At 39.8% G+C, this 20,200-nt stretch overlaps 1 protein-coding gene across 1 annotated transcript; it reads right to left on the bottom strand.

Moving 5' to 3' along the window:
- Positions 1–2,118: 2,118 nt before the first annotated feature.
- cygb2 (cytoglobin 2) lies at positions 2,119–20,200 on the bottom strand. The gene is made up of 3 exons (XM_068321549.1): positions 19,966–20,200; positions 9,106–9,337; positions 2,119–6,323 (listed from the first exon to the last, which is right to left on the bottom strand). Exons 1-3 carry the CDS (start codon positions 20,163–20,165, stop codon positions 6,159–6,161), a joined length of 597 nt encoding a protein of 198 aa, XP_068177650.1. The 5' UTR covers positions 20,166–20,200; the 3' UTR covers positions 2,119–6,158.

Raw genomic sequence — 20,200 nt, forward strand, 5'->3', positions numbered from 1 at the left:
GTGGAACCTGGTTCTGTCAACCCTGTGTCTCTGAGGCTCCAAGACAGGTCTTCTTGGAAAAAGTGTAATCAAGCTGGTGCTCAAGCCCCTCGGGACAGCCCAGGAATGCCAAAGGTGAGGTGCAAGAGGGCCTGACCCCCCAGTCAACTGCTGGCCATCGCCCTAATTTCCACTATCTCCCACAGCCAGCTGTATACATGGCGGCTGGGATGCAATGAGCCCATGTTACCAGCACTCTTCAGAAATGAATATCTGACAGTGGGGAAAGGTGTTGCTATGGTGACAAGTCAATGTCCTGTCGTCCACGGTGTGCACAGTGGAGACTCTAACGGGAGAATGTTTCTATTTTCTGATTCTCATGTTTTTGCTTACTGGGAAGACAAGTTTCTTCCTCTTTATATGATCATCCCACTGGGGCATAAAAAAAAAGAGTTTCGCCTGGAGTGTCAAGCAATAATCAGACAACCATTAATCATTGATTAAAACATTAACATCTCATTTAATCATCTCTTGTTCCTGTAACAGTGGGACTACCAAGAATAGTGCCTGTACCAACTACCTGCAGGCAGGAGATATAGGATGTGTTCTGTCTGTTATCAGGGTCTAGTTCACCTGTGGATAAAGGGATTAACAAAGAATGGTGTAAACCAGAATTCTTGCTGAGTAAAATCATTCAAATGAAAAGAAAAAAAAAAAAAAGCGAGTGTAGAAAAAAACAATTCTGCTGCCAGAGTCTTCATACCAGCACCAGCTTTGTGTGTGTCAAATAACTGTTTTTAAAATACGATAAATTTATATAGCACCGAATGCTCTGGAGCAAAACACATGCCCAATCTGCTGCTCTATTATGAACCATCCAAATCTCCCAGAAGAGGCACTATTAATTTATTAAGCACCACACAGCTGCAGCACTCAGCAGCTCTCAGCATTCTGAGCTGTTATTCGCCGCTACTCTTCACAATTTAGGGTAATTTCTTTGCCAGCTCTGAGCAGCGTTGCTGAGTATATACTGAAATAAGTGACACACCTGTGTCATTTTTATATTGGTGTCCTTGAAAAGATAATTTCTACTTTAAACCTGCTTATTCTATACACACGCTCAAAAGAAGAAGAAAAACATTCACAAAGTAATATTTTCGCTCTTCCTGTAACATGACCACCAAATATTTCATCATATTGTTTTGTAAGAAATTCTGCTGTCCACCCTTTATTTTGCAGTATCCTGCTAAAAAACAATTACAGTATTGTCACTGTTTGAGTTATGTTTCTAATTTCATGATGCAAGCTCATCCAAGTTAATAATCATTTATTTCAACCAGGTATAAGAGCTTTCCTTTGGATTGATGTTAAATGATTGGTGATCAAACTAAAGAGGGTTTGGTATTAAAAAGATATAAAGCCTTGGAAAAACCACATCAATGAAGTCAGTAGGAAAAAAGTCTTCTGTTTGCTAGGCAGCATAAATACTGGACTCTGGAACAATGGAAAAGGTTGTGTGTTTGATTGATGGGCATATCAGTGTAAGAAGAGAAGCAAATGAATTGATGCACTCATCATGCCTTGTGTCTATCACATAAAATGTGGGGCAGCATTATGATCTGGGGTTGCTTTAAAATGGTCAGCAATGTTATGTGACCCAAAAACCCAAACATTTTTAAACTCTATCAATCCATCCATGTTCCGGAAGATGACACAACCCTATTCGTCTCATCTCCAACTGTTTCTCTGCTCAGATTTACTGGAGTCTATCCCAGCTGACTACAGGTGAGAGGTGGGGTACGCTCCGAACGCATCGCCAGATGCGCAAGGAATAAAAACAATAAAAATGAGATAAAGATATAAACAAAATGGTTAAATGCAAGCTATTTCAGGTGATGTAACATATCACCTGAATGAATATCAGGTGAAACCAATTGGATTTTAATGTCTGTAATGTAACCCATGTGCTCTTCTGTCCACGAGTTGGATTTCCAAATAATGTGACACTAAACACATTGTTAAAAGTAATCTTATTTGCTGTCTGTATCTTTTAAAACCAGAAGCACTTTTTTTAACACTTATTAAATGTAGTGTATTCTGTTTAAAAATGAAAGAATTGGACAAAAACACCTAAACAAGTCTATTTTATTGATTTTATTTTATTGGTCATGATGCTCATTTTCACTGGGTCTGCAAACATACAAGTCTGTGGTAGGCAGTGCTAACATGCTCTAGACACTACAAAGCCACCACACTTCCGCCCACCAATAATGCAGTAAACAATAACATATTCATATACAGTATTTAATGACCTGGAACCCTTCTCATAGATATATTTAGAAAAATATAAAGTCCTAACTTTTCAACTAACTGACAGAAACATTTCACAAAACAAAAACACTGTCCTGCCCTTCCATTTTAATCCTGTGTTGTCCCGTATTTGCTAAAAGAACGAATGAAATAAATGAATGACAAACAAACTACGGTGAAAATTGTTTTTGGAATAAATGGTGTTGCCTTGCCATCGGCATGCAAGGGCATGCCCGATTCAAGCCAATTTAATGCAAGACCATGTGTGGGTGTGTGAGGGAGAAAGGTGATAAGGAAAGAAAATGAGCAGCTTCAGTGTTGGCACACATAAGGGTGCAGGAATGTGTATGTGTATGTGTGTGTTCGTGCGTGCATGTGTGTTTATAGTGTGACATATGAATATGAATATGCTGCATAAGCAATGAAGGATGAAAACCCTGCAGCTTTAAAAAAAAAAAAATAGCAGCACAATGTTCAATAAATAAAAAGAAACAATGTGCAGAATAAAGTATTCCTGATCCTCAAGCTGCTCTTGAATACTGAGAATAAGACAGAATTTTTAAAAATGGTCATTTTTTTACTGCCTCGAGAGCTGTTTTAGTCAAGGTGGAAATGCTTTAGCTGGAGGTTTGTTTGACTGCAGTATGCATTTTTAATGACTTTTCTGTTAAGCTTGAAAATGAACTTGCTTAATGTAGAGTTTAATGTAAATGGCTGTTCTACCACTGATACCAAGAACAGCTGTAGTTGTTAAATGTTTTCAATTATTGTTCTAATTCTGTTGCTCAATAGAACGTTTCCAGCAAAGTTACTCAAAAAATGCAAATATTCTAGTGTGTTTAACAGGGGTTTTTTTTTTAACAACAACCACAAGGCCAAGCAAATTTGTATAATAACTAGTATATTAATGCAATGGTTCAGGAGAGGGTGCAGAGTCTTTATGATGTGGATAAACCATGGAATGAAAAATCAGATAAAAAGCAGAACGTGTTACGTGTCCCATTTGAATTTAAGTTACCTGCCTATCATTTTCTCATTAAAGAATCTCATTTAAACATTACTACTATTACTATTATTATTATTAATATTTTTACTATATTATATTTAGTTTTACTATCATTATAACAATTACAACATAACATTTTTTTTACTTTTAGCTTCTTTTATATTCCTATTGATTGATGACATTCATCAACTTACATTTTAGAGGGTTGTGGATTCAGAATAACAGATTCTCAACAGAATTTGACAATCACTGATCTCAGTCAAGGAAAAGGCTCAAAAGAAGATTAAAAGAAGCGACTGATAACCTTACGTGATTGTGTTTATTTCTGATATCTGTTCTTGAATCTGCAGTTTGTTTCCCAAACGATTAACGTACTAAAGACATTTTAGCAAGTTACTGTGAATGGTTGACGTGGTGTAGGCTTTTAAGAGGATCTGTCCAGTCATAATTGTTTTTGTTTTTTTACAGTGATGTGGTCCTGACAGAGGCAATAGGAAGTTACAGTAGATGGATAGCCTAATGGAAAGCACAGGAGACTCATTACTTCCTCATGAACGCCAGATGCCCATGCCAACGAGGGTCAGATGGGAGATACAGGACGTCACAGCGGCAGATGCAAGCTGGAGATTGGATCAAATATCCATCCTAAAGAGATTTGCCGTGTATGTTTGGGAATTGACTGGAGAGAGGCTCATAGGTAGACTCTGCTCGCAGGGGTGTACATGGTCCAAAGAGTCTGATTACTGAATCGCGTGTGACAGGATGACAAGGTTAAGTAAGTTCGGGCGACTTTGTTTAACAGTATGCAGCGTGTTTATGGAGACTCACATTACCAAATACAATGTCTTTAAATCAGGGCGGAAAAAAAACAACTTATATTGTGTTTGTTGAATCAGACATCTGAAGAAAAAGACCGCCGGCACTTTTTTTTTTGTTGCTCTCAAGAGTAACTTTCTAAAGCCCATAATGGAACACGTCTCTGTGATGGGGGGTTTGAAGAGGTACACTAAGTGACAGTCCTGTAAATATTAGCACAGAGAACTTATAGTATGCCAGTCTATGGATGTGTACATGTGTGGTTGCTGATTGTTTCCACCTGTGGATATTTTCCATCTCACTTTCTCAAGTGTTTGTGTGATGAGTGTGATAAAAAGCATTTCAGCTGGTATAAGACTTAAAGAAAAGAAGGGAAAAAAAAACAGATTTCATTTTATATGTCAACACGTCAACATGAGGTGTAAACAATGGCAGAACACTTTTCTCCCTGGCCCACAGCAGACTTGTACAAAGACAGTTATAGAGCACAATACATTGATGACGAGACAGGATAGTGTACAGCCTCTATACATGAAGATATACTATAGTAGGACACAAAGAGAATTAATTAACAGTCAGCAGCTCCATGGTCCCATAGCTGGGGCTTCAACTGCTTGCCCTCCCTCTCAGAACATAATATTATGAGGTGTATTCATTGTGTGCATTAAATGGAAGATGTTTGTTTTTACAGAAATTAACTTTATAAAGTAATAATAACATTTCCTGCTTCTGCCATCCCAATCAGACTGAGGTGGGTTTATTTGATCCCTCCAAAGTAAAAAAAAAAGAAAAAAAAAAGAAAGAAGAAGGATCAAAGTTAAAAGCATATAGTAGATTAATTCCAGTTGTTCTGACCTAATGCGCGATGCACAGTTTAACCTTGATTTACTTGTGTGAATGTTACTGTGGTATCTCAATGCACTTTTATACAAGTGAGTCTGATTTTCACAACTCTGTTCCAAATTTTTTTGGCCAAGTTCAAAGTTAAACTTGCTCACTGACTTCAGTCTCTTTGTGATTTTTCAATGTCTTTGTTGTTTGGAACTGCGCCATCTGAAAAATTATCTTTATGTTAGGCATACAACCAACTCCTGCAAAGCTAACTATCTTAAAAGATGACCTAAGACTTAACACTCCGCAGGATATCAGCAACTAACTTTTTGGGGTTGCGCTGTTTGAACAAAATTCATTCAGGATTAATATATCCATTCCATTGCATTGTTCTCACACTATGTCATACTCTATTATACTGATGGAATAAGATAGCTACATTACATTCAATATTCCATTTCCATGTGTATATATTTATAAATAAAACTTTAGATATTTATCACAATATCACATAGCTGTTATACGGCCCTCATTTGGCTTTTTTTTAATAATCTTTTACATGGTTTTTTGCACTGACTTGGTCGGATACATTACGTAAAATCTAGCAACAGTTCTTATTAAGCTATTGCTGGCAGTGTTCCGCTGGAAATGTGAATTAAACACCCGCCTATTTAATTTCTCTGAAAATAAAAATAACCACAATGGAGCAGTTGCTCAATCCCTGGCCATTGTCTGTGTAAAACGTACAAGCAAAAGTTAAAATCTGACAGTCCCAGCAAGAGGAACGGAAATGAACAGAGCTTTGCAAAAGGTTGGTTTTCAGTGAATGAATAGTACTTTAGGTTTAGGAATAGTAAAACTTTAGGTTATAAGTACTTAGTTGCTCTTTCTTGGGTTATCTCATATATAGCATGGTGATGAACTGTTTGGAATATACAATAAAATATTGTCTGGGGGGTCAGTGCGTACGGGAAAGTACCAATGACATGAGCTAAAACTCCATTAGGAGAAAGACTGAATGTTGCTTGGATACACTCCTTGATGTCCGAGTGAAATGTAGGAAGTGCAATGTAGAAACACCACAGCAATATAGGTTTAGCACTAAAATGCCACTAAAATGAAATACAGAGTTGCACGGTTTACCACGTTAATCGTATCCATGTCTGTAAAACCATCCTCACTGAACCATTTTGAATTGAATCTTGTTTAAACTTGTTCACACTGCTGAGCTGGAGACCTGGAGCCAGCCCACATCTGTGTAGGCCCCTGTCACATGCCAGTACAAAGCTCCCATCAGTTTGGACCACACCATCTGCACCTCTGCTGGGAAGAACTCCGGGAAATCTTCAGACAACACCTCCAGTATCACACCAGTCAGGATCTGTGGAGGAGGCAGGTAAGAAGGGAATATAAATACAGTGGGATAAAATGGAAGAGACTGGTATGATGAAAGGAAGGATAGAAAAGGGAATATGGGACTAAGCTAATAGTAGACAGAAGGAAGAAGGACCATATAAAAAAAACGGTATTCAAAAAACACATCCAATTTAATGTCACAGAAAAGTGGGCGAGGTGAATGTATAAGATAGTGAAAGTGACACATGAAATATGAAAGTAGTACAAAGAGAATGAAAATGATAAGAGAAACGACAAGATTGGCAGGAAATGGAAAAGGTTTACTTTCTGTTTCCACTGGTTTCATTTACATTTCACAATTGACAGAGAGATGTTAGCATTATCATGTAACATAAAGAAGGAATTTATGTCACATGATAACAAATTGTTAGTCCCATACGTACCCTTATGAATATGGGATTAAACATTGAAGAGATTCACAGTGGGTATAATCCATTTATGCATAAAGTCACAAAGTGATAAATTGCTCATAAAATACATTCTAAAGGCACTCGGAAGCCAGTAGAGGGATGCTTAAATAGTGTTAATGCGTTCCTCTCGCAGCTGTATTTATGAACCAACTGCAGACGACACTCAAAAAGCTTGAAGGGAGGAAGCTTATGTTTCCGGTCTTCAATTAGATGAAGAGCGAATTATATTGGAGTTTCACACTGAAAATGCAACCATAATGTCTAAGCTCACAGGATCTAAAAACATTTTTGATGATATTTGTGTCTTTTTCTGTCCAAACTGGTAATTAGTAGTGATGTACAGATGCACCATGGGAAGAAATTGTTCTATAGTTTGAAAATGTTTACAACTAATTGAAAGTTTCTAGTAATTGACTGCTATGTGGTACCTTTCCTTGATATCATGTCACGTCCTCAGGTGGGGAGGTGTTAACTACTTTGCACAGTGGAGTGAATACATTTTGAACATAATTCTCAATGCACACCAGTTTGAAACTCTATATCGGAATAACAAAAATAGCACTTTTAGCACAATTACTATGACAGTTACTGTATTTCTATATGTGGGTGGGAAACTATCAACAAGGTAACCTGGTGAAGCTCATTATGGAACAAATCCGCACCATCAAACTCTTTCCATTCATCGAGTCTGACTAAAGTATAATTCTGAGACTTGGTTACAACAAGATGTGTCTTTATAAGAATTTAAATTTGGAGCATGTGTGACAATTGAATTTGAGAAACGATGAAGACATTTGAGACTTTCAACATCTACTTTAATATCCAGTGATATTAGAATGGTATTAAGGACATTTGTTTGCGAGATAATAGGATATTTTGAATTCAAGGGGTTGCTGAAGCAAGAATATAGTTCCTCTGTGCTACTTTTTAAGACTTATTGCGCTTAATTCTCTAAGGATGTACTTTATTAGGTGCACTACTACCAGATTGGACCCAAGTTTTCTTTCGAACTGCTCTAATCTTTTATGGCATAGATTCAACAGGGTACTGGAAACATTCCTCAGAGAGTTTGGTCCATATTGACATGATATCATCCCGCAGTTGCTGCACATCCCAAAGGTGCTCCATTGCATTGAGATCTTGTGACTATGGAAGCTATTTGCATACAGTGTCATTGTTATCTTCAAGAAACCAGTCTGGGATGTTTTGAGCATTACGACATGGCATATACAGTAATCCTGTTGGAAGTGGCCATCAGAAGACACTGTGGTCATAAAGGGACGGACATGGTCAGCAATAATAGATGCTCAACTGGTGTAAGGGGCCTAAAGTGTGCCAAGAAAAGATCCCCTACACCATTACACCACTACCAGTCAGAACCATTGATACAAGGCAGGATGGATCCATGCTTTCATGTTGACACCAAATTCTGACCCTACCATTTCTTTTTTTTACTTTTTCCCAACCAACAGGTCAAGGCGGACGACCACCCTCCAGAGTCTGGGTCCTGCCCGGAGTTTCTTCCTCAATGAGGGAGTTTTTCCCCGCCACCGTCGCTTATGCTTGCTCTGGAGGGCATTGTTGGCTTTCTATCTGTTACGCACTTTTAAATATCTCCAGATGGGATTACTAATCAGAACAGGCAATGTTTTTAATTCTGTTGCCCAATTTTGGTGAACCTGTGTGAACTCAGTTTTCTGTTCTTAGCTGACAGGAGTGGCACCCGGTTTGGTCTTCTGCTGCTGTAGCCCATCTGTCTCAAAGTTCGAAGCGTTGTGCGTTCAGAGATGGACTTCTGCATATCTCAGTTGTAATGAGTGGTTATTTGAGTTACTGTTGCCTTTCAATCAGTTCAAACCAGTCTGGCCATTCTCCTCTGACCTCTAGCATCAACAAGGCATTTCCGACCATAGACCAACCGCTCACTGGATATTTTCTCTTTTTCGGACCACTCTCTGTAAACCATAGAGATGGCTGTGTGTGAAAATCCCAGTAGATCAGCAGTTTCTGAAATACTCAGGCCAGCTCATCAGACAACAACAACCACGTCACATTCAAAGTCACTTAAATCACCTTTCTTCCCCATTCAGATTCTCAGTTTGGACTAGAGCAAATCACCTGGACCATGTATAAATTGCCTAAATACAGTGAGTTGCTGCCATGTTTTAACTAGCAGTTGGACAGGTGTGCCTAATAAAGTAGCCAGTAAGTGTAAGTCTGCTAAATCTTAAATCGTTGAGGTTGACAGGACAATTGTGAGGGTGTATCAAGCTGACAGTGAGATACCAAATATTTCTTTGGCAATTTACTTTGTCGTGGATTGTTTGTTGAAGTTACCTTGAAGTACATCGGTTCCACCTTGTGTTTGATAGCATGAGCTTTTCCAACTAGAGCCAGCACAGATGACACCTTCTCTGGATCGTGCAGGTTCTCCACCACAGTATTTATGGCATTCATTACCCTGCGAGCGTGGTGCCGAAGTTGGCTGCTTCGCTCCATCTCCTCAGGATCCTCCATGTCCTGAAACTGGCTGAAATACTGTTTGGCTGACGGGAAGTTGACGAAGAACCTGAGAAGGCATAAATAAATACTTACATAAATACATACATAAATACATGCATACATACATAAAAACATACAAACACACATTTTGAAAAACAAAAAGTATTTTATGGCTGGCTGCAGCAAGAAGAAAAATTTGCGTGCCACCACTTAGGTCCAAACTGATATATTTCAATAAACATCAGGTGCATTGAATGCAAAATTTTACAAACAATAATGCGCCCCCAAAAAATTGAACTTGAAAACCTTGCGATCCCTTACTCTCGTGACACCATCCTCTAGCATCACACATCTACGTACACTGGTGATCCTGTAACTTTTAGCACCATCGTGAGATCAGTATATAATGTTTTTAAGCATGACCAAAAATCTGCAAAAGTAACAGCATTTCCATCAGACTTAGTTTTGCGTCTTCCAAATGTTGTTCACAATGTAAATATTAAATTTATACTTTATAATGCATCATGTTTATATTGTTATGTGGTGAGCAATATTTCTAGGTATTACTGTATACTTATCCTACTGCTTTTATATCAAGACTTAATGCATCAATCTAGTGATATTTAATTCCTCATTTGAATATCCAAGTATCCATCATCATCCACCATTAATGTAAAGTAGTTATGTTACAGCAATACAGGTAAATTGTGACCTAGCATTCTATCTGTCCTTTGCCTGCTAATCAACACAAAGGGTATTTTGGCCATGGAATTCAAACTCATAGCCAGTTCTCTTCATGTCTGCTAAACTTGATTTTAACTCTCCATCTTGTCCATTGATCTAAAAAAGACAGTATAGGAGCAAGGCATGTAATTTTCTGTTGCCTGTAAACACAGTCATTGAAACGGTTTGAGGTACTGCATGTAAGAAGGAGAAGAGCGAGTGATGAAAGCAGTGCACTCTAAATAAAAATCAATCCATGTTATACTTAGGAATCAAATAAATGTCTGCTCGGGCTCAAATAAAATACAAGTCAGATATACAAGTCATAGAAAAGCAAAGTCAAAGCATAAATCATCTGGTCCAATTATTGACTAACCAACTGTTGCATGAGGCTCTGTGAGTGTGGTATATAATGATTTAAAATGACCAGCCAATAGAGGATGCATTGTAGACACCCTCATTTCCACATATATAGATGAAAATTGCAGGCAAAAGAAAAAGCTGCTATTTATGACAAAATACGGACGTATATTTTTTAAATGGCTGGGTCCTTTAAATAGACACAAGACTGCTGATCCTGTAATTCTAATATTAATGTTTATGCAGTCAGCTCATGAATCTCCAATCATTGGTGGCACAAATTCTGTTGATATACATCGGTGCATGTCCTTGTGCCAAACTTGCTTCTGCCCTTTTTTCATTGTCCCTGCTCCTAACATGCCAATCCAAAGTGTTGCTCCTGGTTATGGCTTGTTATGATTGCCCTTGGGAGGAGAGGAAGAGGGAGTGAGATGGTTCCAGCATCCAAGCATTGTGATCCGTGACAGGATTATCAAATATTCAGCTTTTAAAAAAAATTATAATAATAAGATTTCTAAAACAGATCAACAGATGAACATGTAACCTGAAATAAACCCGTCGGAGTTAGCCTGCACTCGACAATCCAATCTAGAATGTAATTAACTGATAAACTGAAGAGCTCTTCTGCTTCTAAACAGCCTATCCTCTCATTTTCATCCACATAAACTCACTGTCACGGTCTTGCTTTCTCTGTTCAGAGAACAGAGCACATTCAATGCAGAGTTGAGCTTGCCTAGCACTTTGAGTGCAAGTACTTTATTTTTTGAAATAGATTGAGGTCATGGTGATTTCTTGTTGAAGGCGCAGTATGAAGAAAAACATTTAACTACACTTTTATTCATGTTTTCAAAATCAATCACAGGAAAACCATTCACACCAGTTTCAACTATGTTGTGCCTTTTGATATCTTCGAGTTAATATAAATTGAATGAGGTGCCCATGTACACTTGTTTTAGGTCATTAATTTTATATATACTGCAAACCTTCCCAGATTTGTTTTGACTTGCTGTGTAATTCTGTACTTTTCAATATAGCTGACTTTCACCTCACAGCACTTAAAAAAGTGGACAGAATGTGTGCCAGGGTTTTCTCTCATCTCGTTTCTAGGAACGTAGAATTTTGAGAAAACTGTCTGTATTTTAGTTCTACAGATAACATAGCAAAGTATGATTTTTGATAGAATAATAATTGAAATATGAATGGATTAACATGCACACACAAACACACACACACACACACACACACACACACACACAGACCCTTCTCTTCTGACCCACTTTAAATCTTGTGCTCCAGCTGACTTGAATTGCTAGTACAGTTATTTCTCAGTTGGAATTTGACCCTCGGCAGCCCTGCTATGCTACGTCCACATCCTCCAGATCCTGTATCATGCTAGGCCCACAAAGACTCGGCTTGCCTGTCAGCTCTACCAGCTGTCACAATGCATGCACTGTTTTTCTTGGTGTCAAGAATAATGCTTTTGAGTAGCTCTTGTTCTGTTTAAACAAACGCCTTAGTAACATGGAGTGCAACTCTGATGGTTTCTATGAGAAAAATTAGCTCTTTTTGTGCTTGCTTTCTTGTGTTTGAATAATGATTGTTTAATCCCCTGTGGCCTAGGCATGATTTTGGAATTCATTAAAATAATATATGCAACAGGCTTTTCACTGAGCACAAAAAACACTGTTTGATACGGTATTTCAGTACAGTACTCAAAAAGTCCCTATTGTCCTTCAGAGTCCTTCAAATTTAAGATTTTTCTTATTTATCAACAAAGCTCTTCCAATGCGATATAAATCTGGACAAAAAATGCTTTCCATGCTAAGTCAATAATTGTTGCTATATTTTTGTTGCGGGCTTGTGCATTCGACTTTACGAGAACATCTATTATTGTGTCTTAGCACCCATTATAACACCCTAGTCACTGCCTAATTCATGTTGGAACCCTACTCTTAGCATTTAGAATCATTTGTTTATCATCAGCAGTCATATCTTTAGTTATATGTAACATATGATTACCATGATATTGGATCTGGATCTATTTTTAATATAAATGTAACGGTTAATGCATGAAGGCTACTCAGCGACTTACCCAGAGTGAGAAGCAATGTTGCTTTGTCTGAAAGGAGTTTCATAACTACAAATGCAATGTGCTCAAACGGAGGCCCATCAAGTGGTTCTAGCACTAGTAATAAGTTCCAGGTGGGAGTGCAGAATTTCACCACAGGCCTCAGCCAGTGAACTCTTTTAATAAAAAACACACAGCAAGGGTTCGAGAACCTATTAGATTAAAATCTGACCACGTACAGTGTTGGAATATCATGGCTGTGTATTTATATTTGATTGACTTATTACTACTAATGATATTGAAAGAAAGTAAGTAAAAACGGTCCTTTCTTGGAAAGTAGTCGAGTAAGTTAACCTAAATCTAAGCCAGGAGGAGCATCATTAGTGGTGCTTGTTATTTATGCTTAGAATGGAAGGACTTTCTTAATTCCTTGGATTATCATAAGCAACCTTGAGCCTTACTGCTGAAATTTCAAGGATTCTTTTACATAAATTGAGCTCTGTGGCTCAGTATGACTGTCTTGAATACCAAAAAATAACACATACTGTATAGTTCAGATTTTAGTAAACAGATTTCAGACTGAGCAGACATTCTGATACAGTATGTCCCATGTTATTAAATGCAATCAGTTTAGTGATTCCCTTTTCAGCAGTGCTACCAGATATAAGGATAAAGAAGGTGAATTAAGGAAGACCAAGGCCCTCCATGGGGTATATCATTGGCAGAGGAAGTCTGACAGAGGGTGGAAAAAACTGGACTGAAGGTCAGGACAGAGGCTGTGATCATGATAGCACACAGAGGCAGGGGTCTACCACAGCAGACATGAAGCAACACATGATGTCAGGCTCTAAAATGCAAGCTGGAACAGCGTGCCCCAAGAAGTACAAACAAGTAGTTGAGAAAGTATACAGAAACATCTGTACGAAGACGGATTACAATTGACACATTTGGGGCGGCAATGGCTCAGTGGACGCCCAATGATCGGAGATCGGCGGTTCGATTCCCGCTCCCGGCCAGCTATCCTGGGAGTATGAGCTGACAGTGGGAGGTGTCAGCTCACCTCCCAGCCACTGCCAAGGCGCCCTTGAGCAAGGCGCCGTCCCCCTTACAAGCTGTTAATTCGGGGCACACCCCAAAGTCGCGACCCACCACTCTGCCTCCCCCTATATACTGTATACTGTTTGCTGTGTACTAATTACATGGCTACAGGCCCCTAGTGTGTTGTGTTTCACACATTGTACACAACAATGTATATATGTAATGCATGGTGCAACACATATACAGTATATGCATGTAACTGTATAAAGTGTGGAGTGTAAAAACAATTTCCACGTAGGGGATTATTGACATGGACTTTCTTTCTTTCGAATTCCCCAAATCCCGGTGGTAGGTTTGCAAAATGAGCCAAGATACACAAGAACCACAAGATCTAGACCAACAAACAATTTGGTCAATCAATTTGATTGACCAAACTGATTGACCATCATTGGGAAGAGTTCAGTAGTGATAAATGTGTCAATCCCACATCGGAATGATAGTAGCAAGATGGAGAACGATGTTTGGCTGAAGGAACAGCCAGAACACATGTGAAAGTCGAAAGCAAAATTGGTCTTATTGGTACAGGGAGAATGAGTGATATTGACCTCCAGGATGGAGAGCAGATCCAGCAAATTCCAGATTAAATATGTGAGGTCTTTTCTCAAGAGTGCAATCATAGGAATGAAATCTTATGGCTATAGCTAACTTCTGAACTCTGAAGGAGAGAAACAAGGTAAAAAACAAGTAGTATGGGATGCCACACACTCACATAGCATTACTGAAGACACCTATATTAATGCCTTCAAGGCAAATGACACAGACGTATGTGAAGAAGCACTTGTATATAAATACTGCCTCACCAGAGTAATCCTTCAGTTTGAAAGCTGCTCTTCACTGGGCCAATCATGCAGTGGAGCAATCAAGAGTTGTACTTCCTACCTCTCCTTCAGGGAACAGACATTTTAGTCCTTACATTTAATTCCTATTCCCTGGCCAGTCCCAGATTGCCCATAGGTGTGAATGTGTGGGACTGTGTGTATATGTGGCTCCACAGTGCACTGGCGTCGCTCCTGGAGTGTACCCTGCCTTAAGCCCAAAGTCGGCTTGGATAGGCTCCAGCATCCCGCAACCCGCTACAGCGGATGAAGCGGGTTTGGAAAATGGATGGATGGACTTGTAGAAGTTCTTTAAAGGCATTTAACCTCTCATCCAAAAGGTTTCTTCAGTTCTGGTGTGGTTGGTTTTGCTTCAGCTTCTAGACCCTCTGAGATGTGGTCCGTGCTATTCATATTCCAACGGCCGTTGCCAGGACCCATCTAGCTGTCTCAACAATGGTCGTTGGGAGTGTCAAAGGTGGTTGTCAAATTACAAATTTCAAATATGTCATTAAGCCCTTGTATGTTATTGGTGGCCTTTCTTGGGTGGAGAGGTTGGAAAGGGGGACTTTAGCCTCGGAAAAGGCGGCTGTAAACTTCAGCCATAGTCCTTCCGCTTCGGTTGATTTTGTGGCAGTAATAAGTCATAAAACCCGTAAGTGTTGGCAAGGACATCATTCTCTGAACAGGATTATCCAGCAGCTGTTGACGGAATGACAAAACACCCACAATAGAGTACTGAAAGGGGGACACATTTTGTTCTGCCATTCATCAGCATGACAACTTCTAGGTGGTGATGCTCTTGCACTTTGAAGGACTGACACCTCCCTGTGGAGTAGTGTTAAATTAGTCTTTCGACAGGTGGGCATGAAGTTGCCACACCTCTGGGCATGGACGCACCACCTCCTCCTCCTTCACTCCACAGTGATGAAGTATTTGCAGGGGGAAAGGCAATATAGTCTCTAAGATTATCTCCATATACCACGATTTTATTGACCACTGGGGAGCCACCATATTAGGGAGTACACCTTATCCAAAATTTTTAGCACCATCACCACATGGGAGCCAAAGAGGTCCACCTGCACTCTCCTGATGCCCTACCTTATAATTTATTTATATTTTTCCACAATAGGTACCCATCTGAAGACAAATTCTGCTCCCAATTTTAAAATTGGGACTTTGTGGCTCTGTGAGACAGAAATCAAATACTACACCACAATAACGGAATGTGATAGCTGTAACAAGAGACAACATCCAAATACACAGTTGTCATGCACAAACTTCAGATTTTCTAGCAAACATGGAGGACTTCATCTCAAACTCAACTGCCTTCTCAATGAAGACACTATGGTCGGCCCAGTAATCTACAGGGACTTTGATCGAAATCTCCTAGCTGTTGGACTGAGACAAAACAGGGTCCAGCAAATTCAAAAGAAGGGGATCACATCACGTTGCTTTTCCAAAAGCCTTATCCACAAAGTTCACTCCTCACTTTAGGGTCAATGCCAGAGTTGGCGACAAGATGCACAAAATTCAGGCTATGCCAAGATTCTCCCAGCAATGGGCAATCCCCAGACAAATGGGACATGCTTCATGTTGGTCCCTTTCATGCAAAGAAAAGCTATTTCTTTGGGAATGGAGGTGAGTAGAAGACATATACATTACTTGTTTAAATTTTGGACACATGGTGAGGTATCACATTTTGAGAAGATAATGAACTCAAAATAACCACACTGTGAGCAGCTAAACAACACCAACTGAAGCAGTATTTGATAACACAAAGCACTGTTAAGTTAATTTTGTGAGGCTATGGCCTTAGGAAAATATGACTATCATGCAGCTAAATAGCTGCATGTTAGGATGATTGTGGTCATTCAGTTATTTATGTTACAATTTTGCACACACAGAGATTTAAGGGACACACATTCAAGTGTATGAATTATGTGCATGGATTGACTTTAATCACAAAGCTTCCATATTCATAGTTCTTATGATGCCTTGGGTGTTCTCAGTCTTCGGTGCAATTGCATTTGCATGCTTTTGTGAGAACAAATGGGACCAATATCTCTGTATTTTCTTTCCGTGTATCCAAGCACATGGACTGACATGAAAATGCAAACCTATATTCACATGAGTGATGTTGTGCACTGATCTCAATTATGCCACATCGTGACCCAGTATCAGCCTCAGGTTATTTTAGGTAACTGATGAACTGCCAGCCAACTATTGACAACCATAATCTTTGAACACTATACAAATAGGATGTTGAAATTTTGGTGTAAATATATAACATATTTATTGCTGAAACATTTTGGAATAGTAGTATAAATCAATATCAATATCAATAGTTTAAAAATTGTGTATTTACATATCAGTTATTCAAATCGCATATAATGTGTTACGTGGTGAGATTTAGAGGTGATTGAATAAATTTGTTAAACATGGACCATTGCACACACACCCAGGGGATGTGTGCCAACTACAGGGGCATCACACTCCTCAGCCTCCCTGGGAAAGTTTACTCCAAGGTGCTGGAAAAGAGGGTCATGGAACAACGGAGCAGCTCTTAACACTCGCAGGGATCCTAAAGGGGGCTTGGGACTATGCCCATCCAGTCTACATGTGTTTTATAGACTTGGAGAAGGCGTACGATCGGGTCCCCAGGGACTTACTTTGGGAGGTGCTGCGGGAGTATGGGGTGAGGGGGCCTTTCCTTAGGGTCATCCAATCCCTGTACGCCCAAATTGAGAGCTGCGTTGGGGTTCTCAGCGGTATGTCGGACTTGTTCCAAGTGGCCGTTGGCCTTCGCCAGGACTGCGCTTTATCACCAACTCTGTTCGTGATTTTCATGGACAGGATGTCGAGGCGTAGTCGTGGTGAGGAGGGGTTATAGTTTGGTGGACTGAGGATTGCATCGCTGCTTTTTGTAGATGACGTGGTCCTGTTTGCGTCATTAGCCTGTGACCTGCAGCACTCACTGGTCCGGTTTGCAGCCGAGTGTGAAGCATCGGGGATAAGGATTAGCACCTCCAAATCTGAGGCCATGGTCCTCAGCAGGAAACTGGTGGATTGCCTTCTCCGAGTGGGGAATGAGGTCCTTCCACAAGTGAGGGAGTTTAAGTATCTTGGGGTCCTGTTCACCAGTGAGGGAACAATGGAGCGTGAGATTGGACAGAGAACTGGGGCAGCAGGAGCGGTATTGCAGTCACTTTACAGCACTGTTGTCACAAAGAGGGAGCTAAGCTGAGAGGCAAAGCTCTCCATCTACCATTCAATCTTTGTTCCTACCCTCACCTATGGTCACGATGGGTCATGACTGAAAGAACGAGATTGTGGATACAAGGAGCTGAAATGGGCTTTCAGAGTAGAGTTGCTGCTCCTTCGTGTGGAAAGGAGTCAGTTGAGGTGGTTTGGGCATCTGGTGCGGATGTCTCCGGGGCGCCTCCCTAGGGAGATGTTCCTAGCAGGTCCAGCTGGGAGGAGACCTCAGGGCAGACCCAGAACCAGGTGGAGGGATTATATGTCAGCCTTGGCTTGGGAACGCCTTGGGATCCCCCAGTCAGAGCTGGTGGATGTGGCTGGGGAAAGGGAAGTTTGGGGCTCCCTGTTGAAGCTGCTGCCCCCGCGACCCGACTACGGATAAGCGGTGGAAGATGGATGGACCATTGCAACAATAAACAAGTAAGTCATTTTCCAAACATGTGTGATTATTCTGTCATTGCCATTGATGTACGTGGGCTGTTCCTGCAAAAGTTTTAAATTGTTAATCTATATCCATGTCAGAGTCAGCAATAAAAAAAAATTAAAAATCAGGACTTGTGGTGTTCTGCATAGTGCTGATTGCAATCACAGCAAAGATATGAAAGGCAGAATGGCGTTAGTTTAACAGACATTAGGCATGGAGAGAGACATTTCAGTGCCAAACAATGTTGATGTCATCCACAAATCACAAGCCAGGACACAGGTCATATAGACCAGTTACCAAGAGATGCTTTCTGCCCCTCAGAAATTCCCATCATCTCAAACTCATGTCTGACTCATACTGCCTTGATAATGACTTTCCATTCTAACAAGACCTGAAGGACACTGAGACAGTTAAACTCAAGATACTCAAGCCAATGAAATTTTCATTGGTAATTTCCATACAAATGAAAAGAAAAAAAAACCCACAGTCAGGCTACACCGAAGTCTCTCCTAGAATATGCAGAGGACATTCACTTAGTATGTCTGCTTGGTAAAAAATTGTGTTAATTTTCAAGTTACTCACTGCCTGATATTTTTGACAGCTTGAGCAGAAAGTAACTATGGTTTAGCAACAGCCATGAATAATACAGCAACAAGGTACCTGCAGGATACCCAAAGATGAAAATTTATGAGGAATGAACCCTCTTCTAAATGTAAACTGTGAGACACAGATTTAACATATTCACTGTCTCAGAGACCGTGAATATGCCTTTTCAGACAGTAGAGTGCATTGGACTATGGAGTATTTATTCAGCATCTTAATGAGAGGAATGCAATGTTCCCTCCTTCATTACACTTGTTACGGCTCAGTTATTAGTGAGAGAAGTTGAGTGAGTTTCTGAGCTTGTGGGTGCATACACTTGAGTGAAACTGCTCTTTATTTATTTTTGCCAATTATATAAATGAAAACTACAAATTTGCTGAATTACGTAACTTTTCCAACTACAAAACTTAGGCAGTAAAACTAACTGTAGCAAGCATGAAATGCTATGGTTTTCCTGTCATGGGTCCATTTCACTGAAGAAAGAAAGAGGTGATTGAAGTATTGAAGAAATAATATTTGCAATTAAAAAAAAAGCTTCTACAGTTGAGTGAAAAAACATAAAAAAGCTCTTGAGTTCTAAAACAAAAAGAAATGGGAGAGTATTTCACCAATTTTAAATCCAGATAAAGAGTCAGAATGAGGAATGGCTTATCAGCTTCATTAACATTCTGAAACAAAAATTGTTTCACTCTTTCCATCTATTAAACACTGCATGTGGATTTTGATTAAATTTGGCAAGATTGGGCATGTAACATGGAAGAACCTGTGTGCACTGCATACTCTGTATTTTAACCTTGCAAATTTAGATTTTTGGAGCCAGATCATGAAAAACCACACCTTAGTGAAAACTTTTTTTCTCTTTCAGCTGTGAAACAAATAATAATAACAGTGTGATTCTAATCAAGCGCTGGATTTTGCTTTTTTTATATTGAACATTTGCTCGGTTATAGTGACACCTCAAATATGAATAAGAACACATCTCTATCTTTACCTTCAGATATTGATCATTCTTTATGTAAATATGCAAACAAGGAATTCAAAAGAGTTCTGACCCCAGAAGATCTAATTAAAACAACTTTCCTGTCTCTACTTTCCAACTACTTATCCAGGATTTTCTGAATAGTGAATGATAGGAAGATACAGTAATCCACTGACTAAAAACCTATAAAGAAGCAAAAAAAAAAAAAAAAAGAATGCTGAAACATCACCAGCCTTTAACATGCTTTAGGCCTATTCACCCCTCCACTGATCTGTTGCTCAAAAGTTTGCGCACACAAGGAGTCCAATTTAGAAATATTTGAGAGTAAAAATTCAGTCTTCAGCCTTCACCACTGAAAACTTACCTAATTAGCACAGACACTCCAACATCCTCACAGTTCTTGTAGACGTGTCCCCACGTGTCCTGGATGATCTCCCTCTCTGTGTCGGATAGCGGCTCTGCGCGCTCCGGACGATCCTCGCACTCCATATCTCCTTTACGCACTCCCAGCAGCTGCGGAGGTGGAGGTGGAGAAGGCGGCGGCGGAGACTCCCTGCGAGACATCCTCCTGCGGCGCAGCAGGCCAGAGGCTCCCAGGA

This window comes from Antennarius striatus, chromosome 8 (genome assembly GCF_040054535.1).
Source record: "Antennarius striatus isolate MH-2024 chromosome 8, ASM4005453v1, whole genome shotgun sequence".
In the NCBI taxonomy this organism is placed as follows: Eukaryota; Metazoa; Chordata; class Actinopteri; order Lophiiformes; family Antennariidae; genus Antennarius; species Antennarius striatus.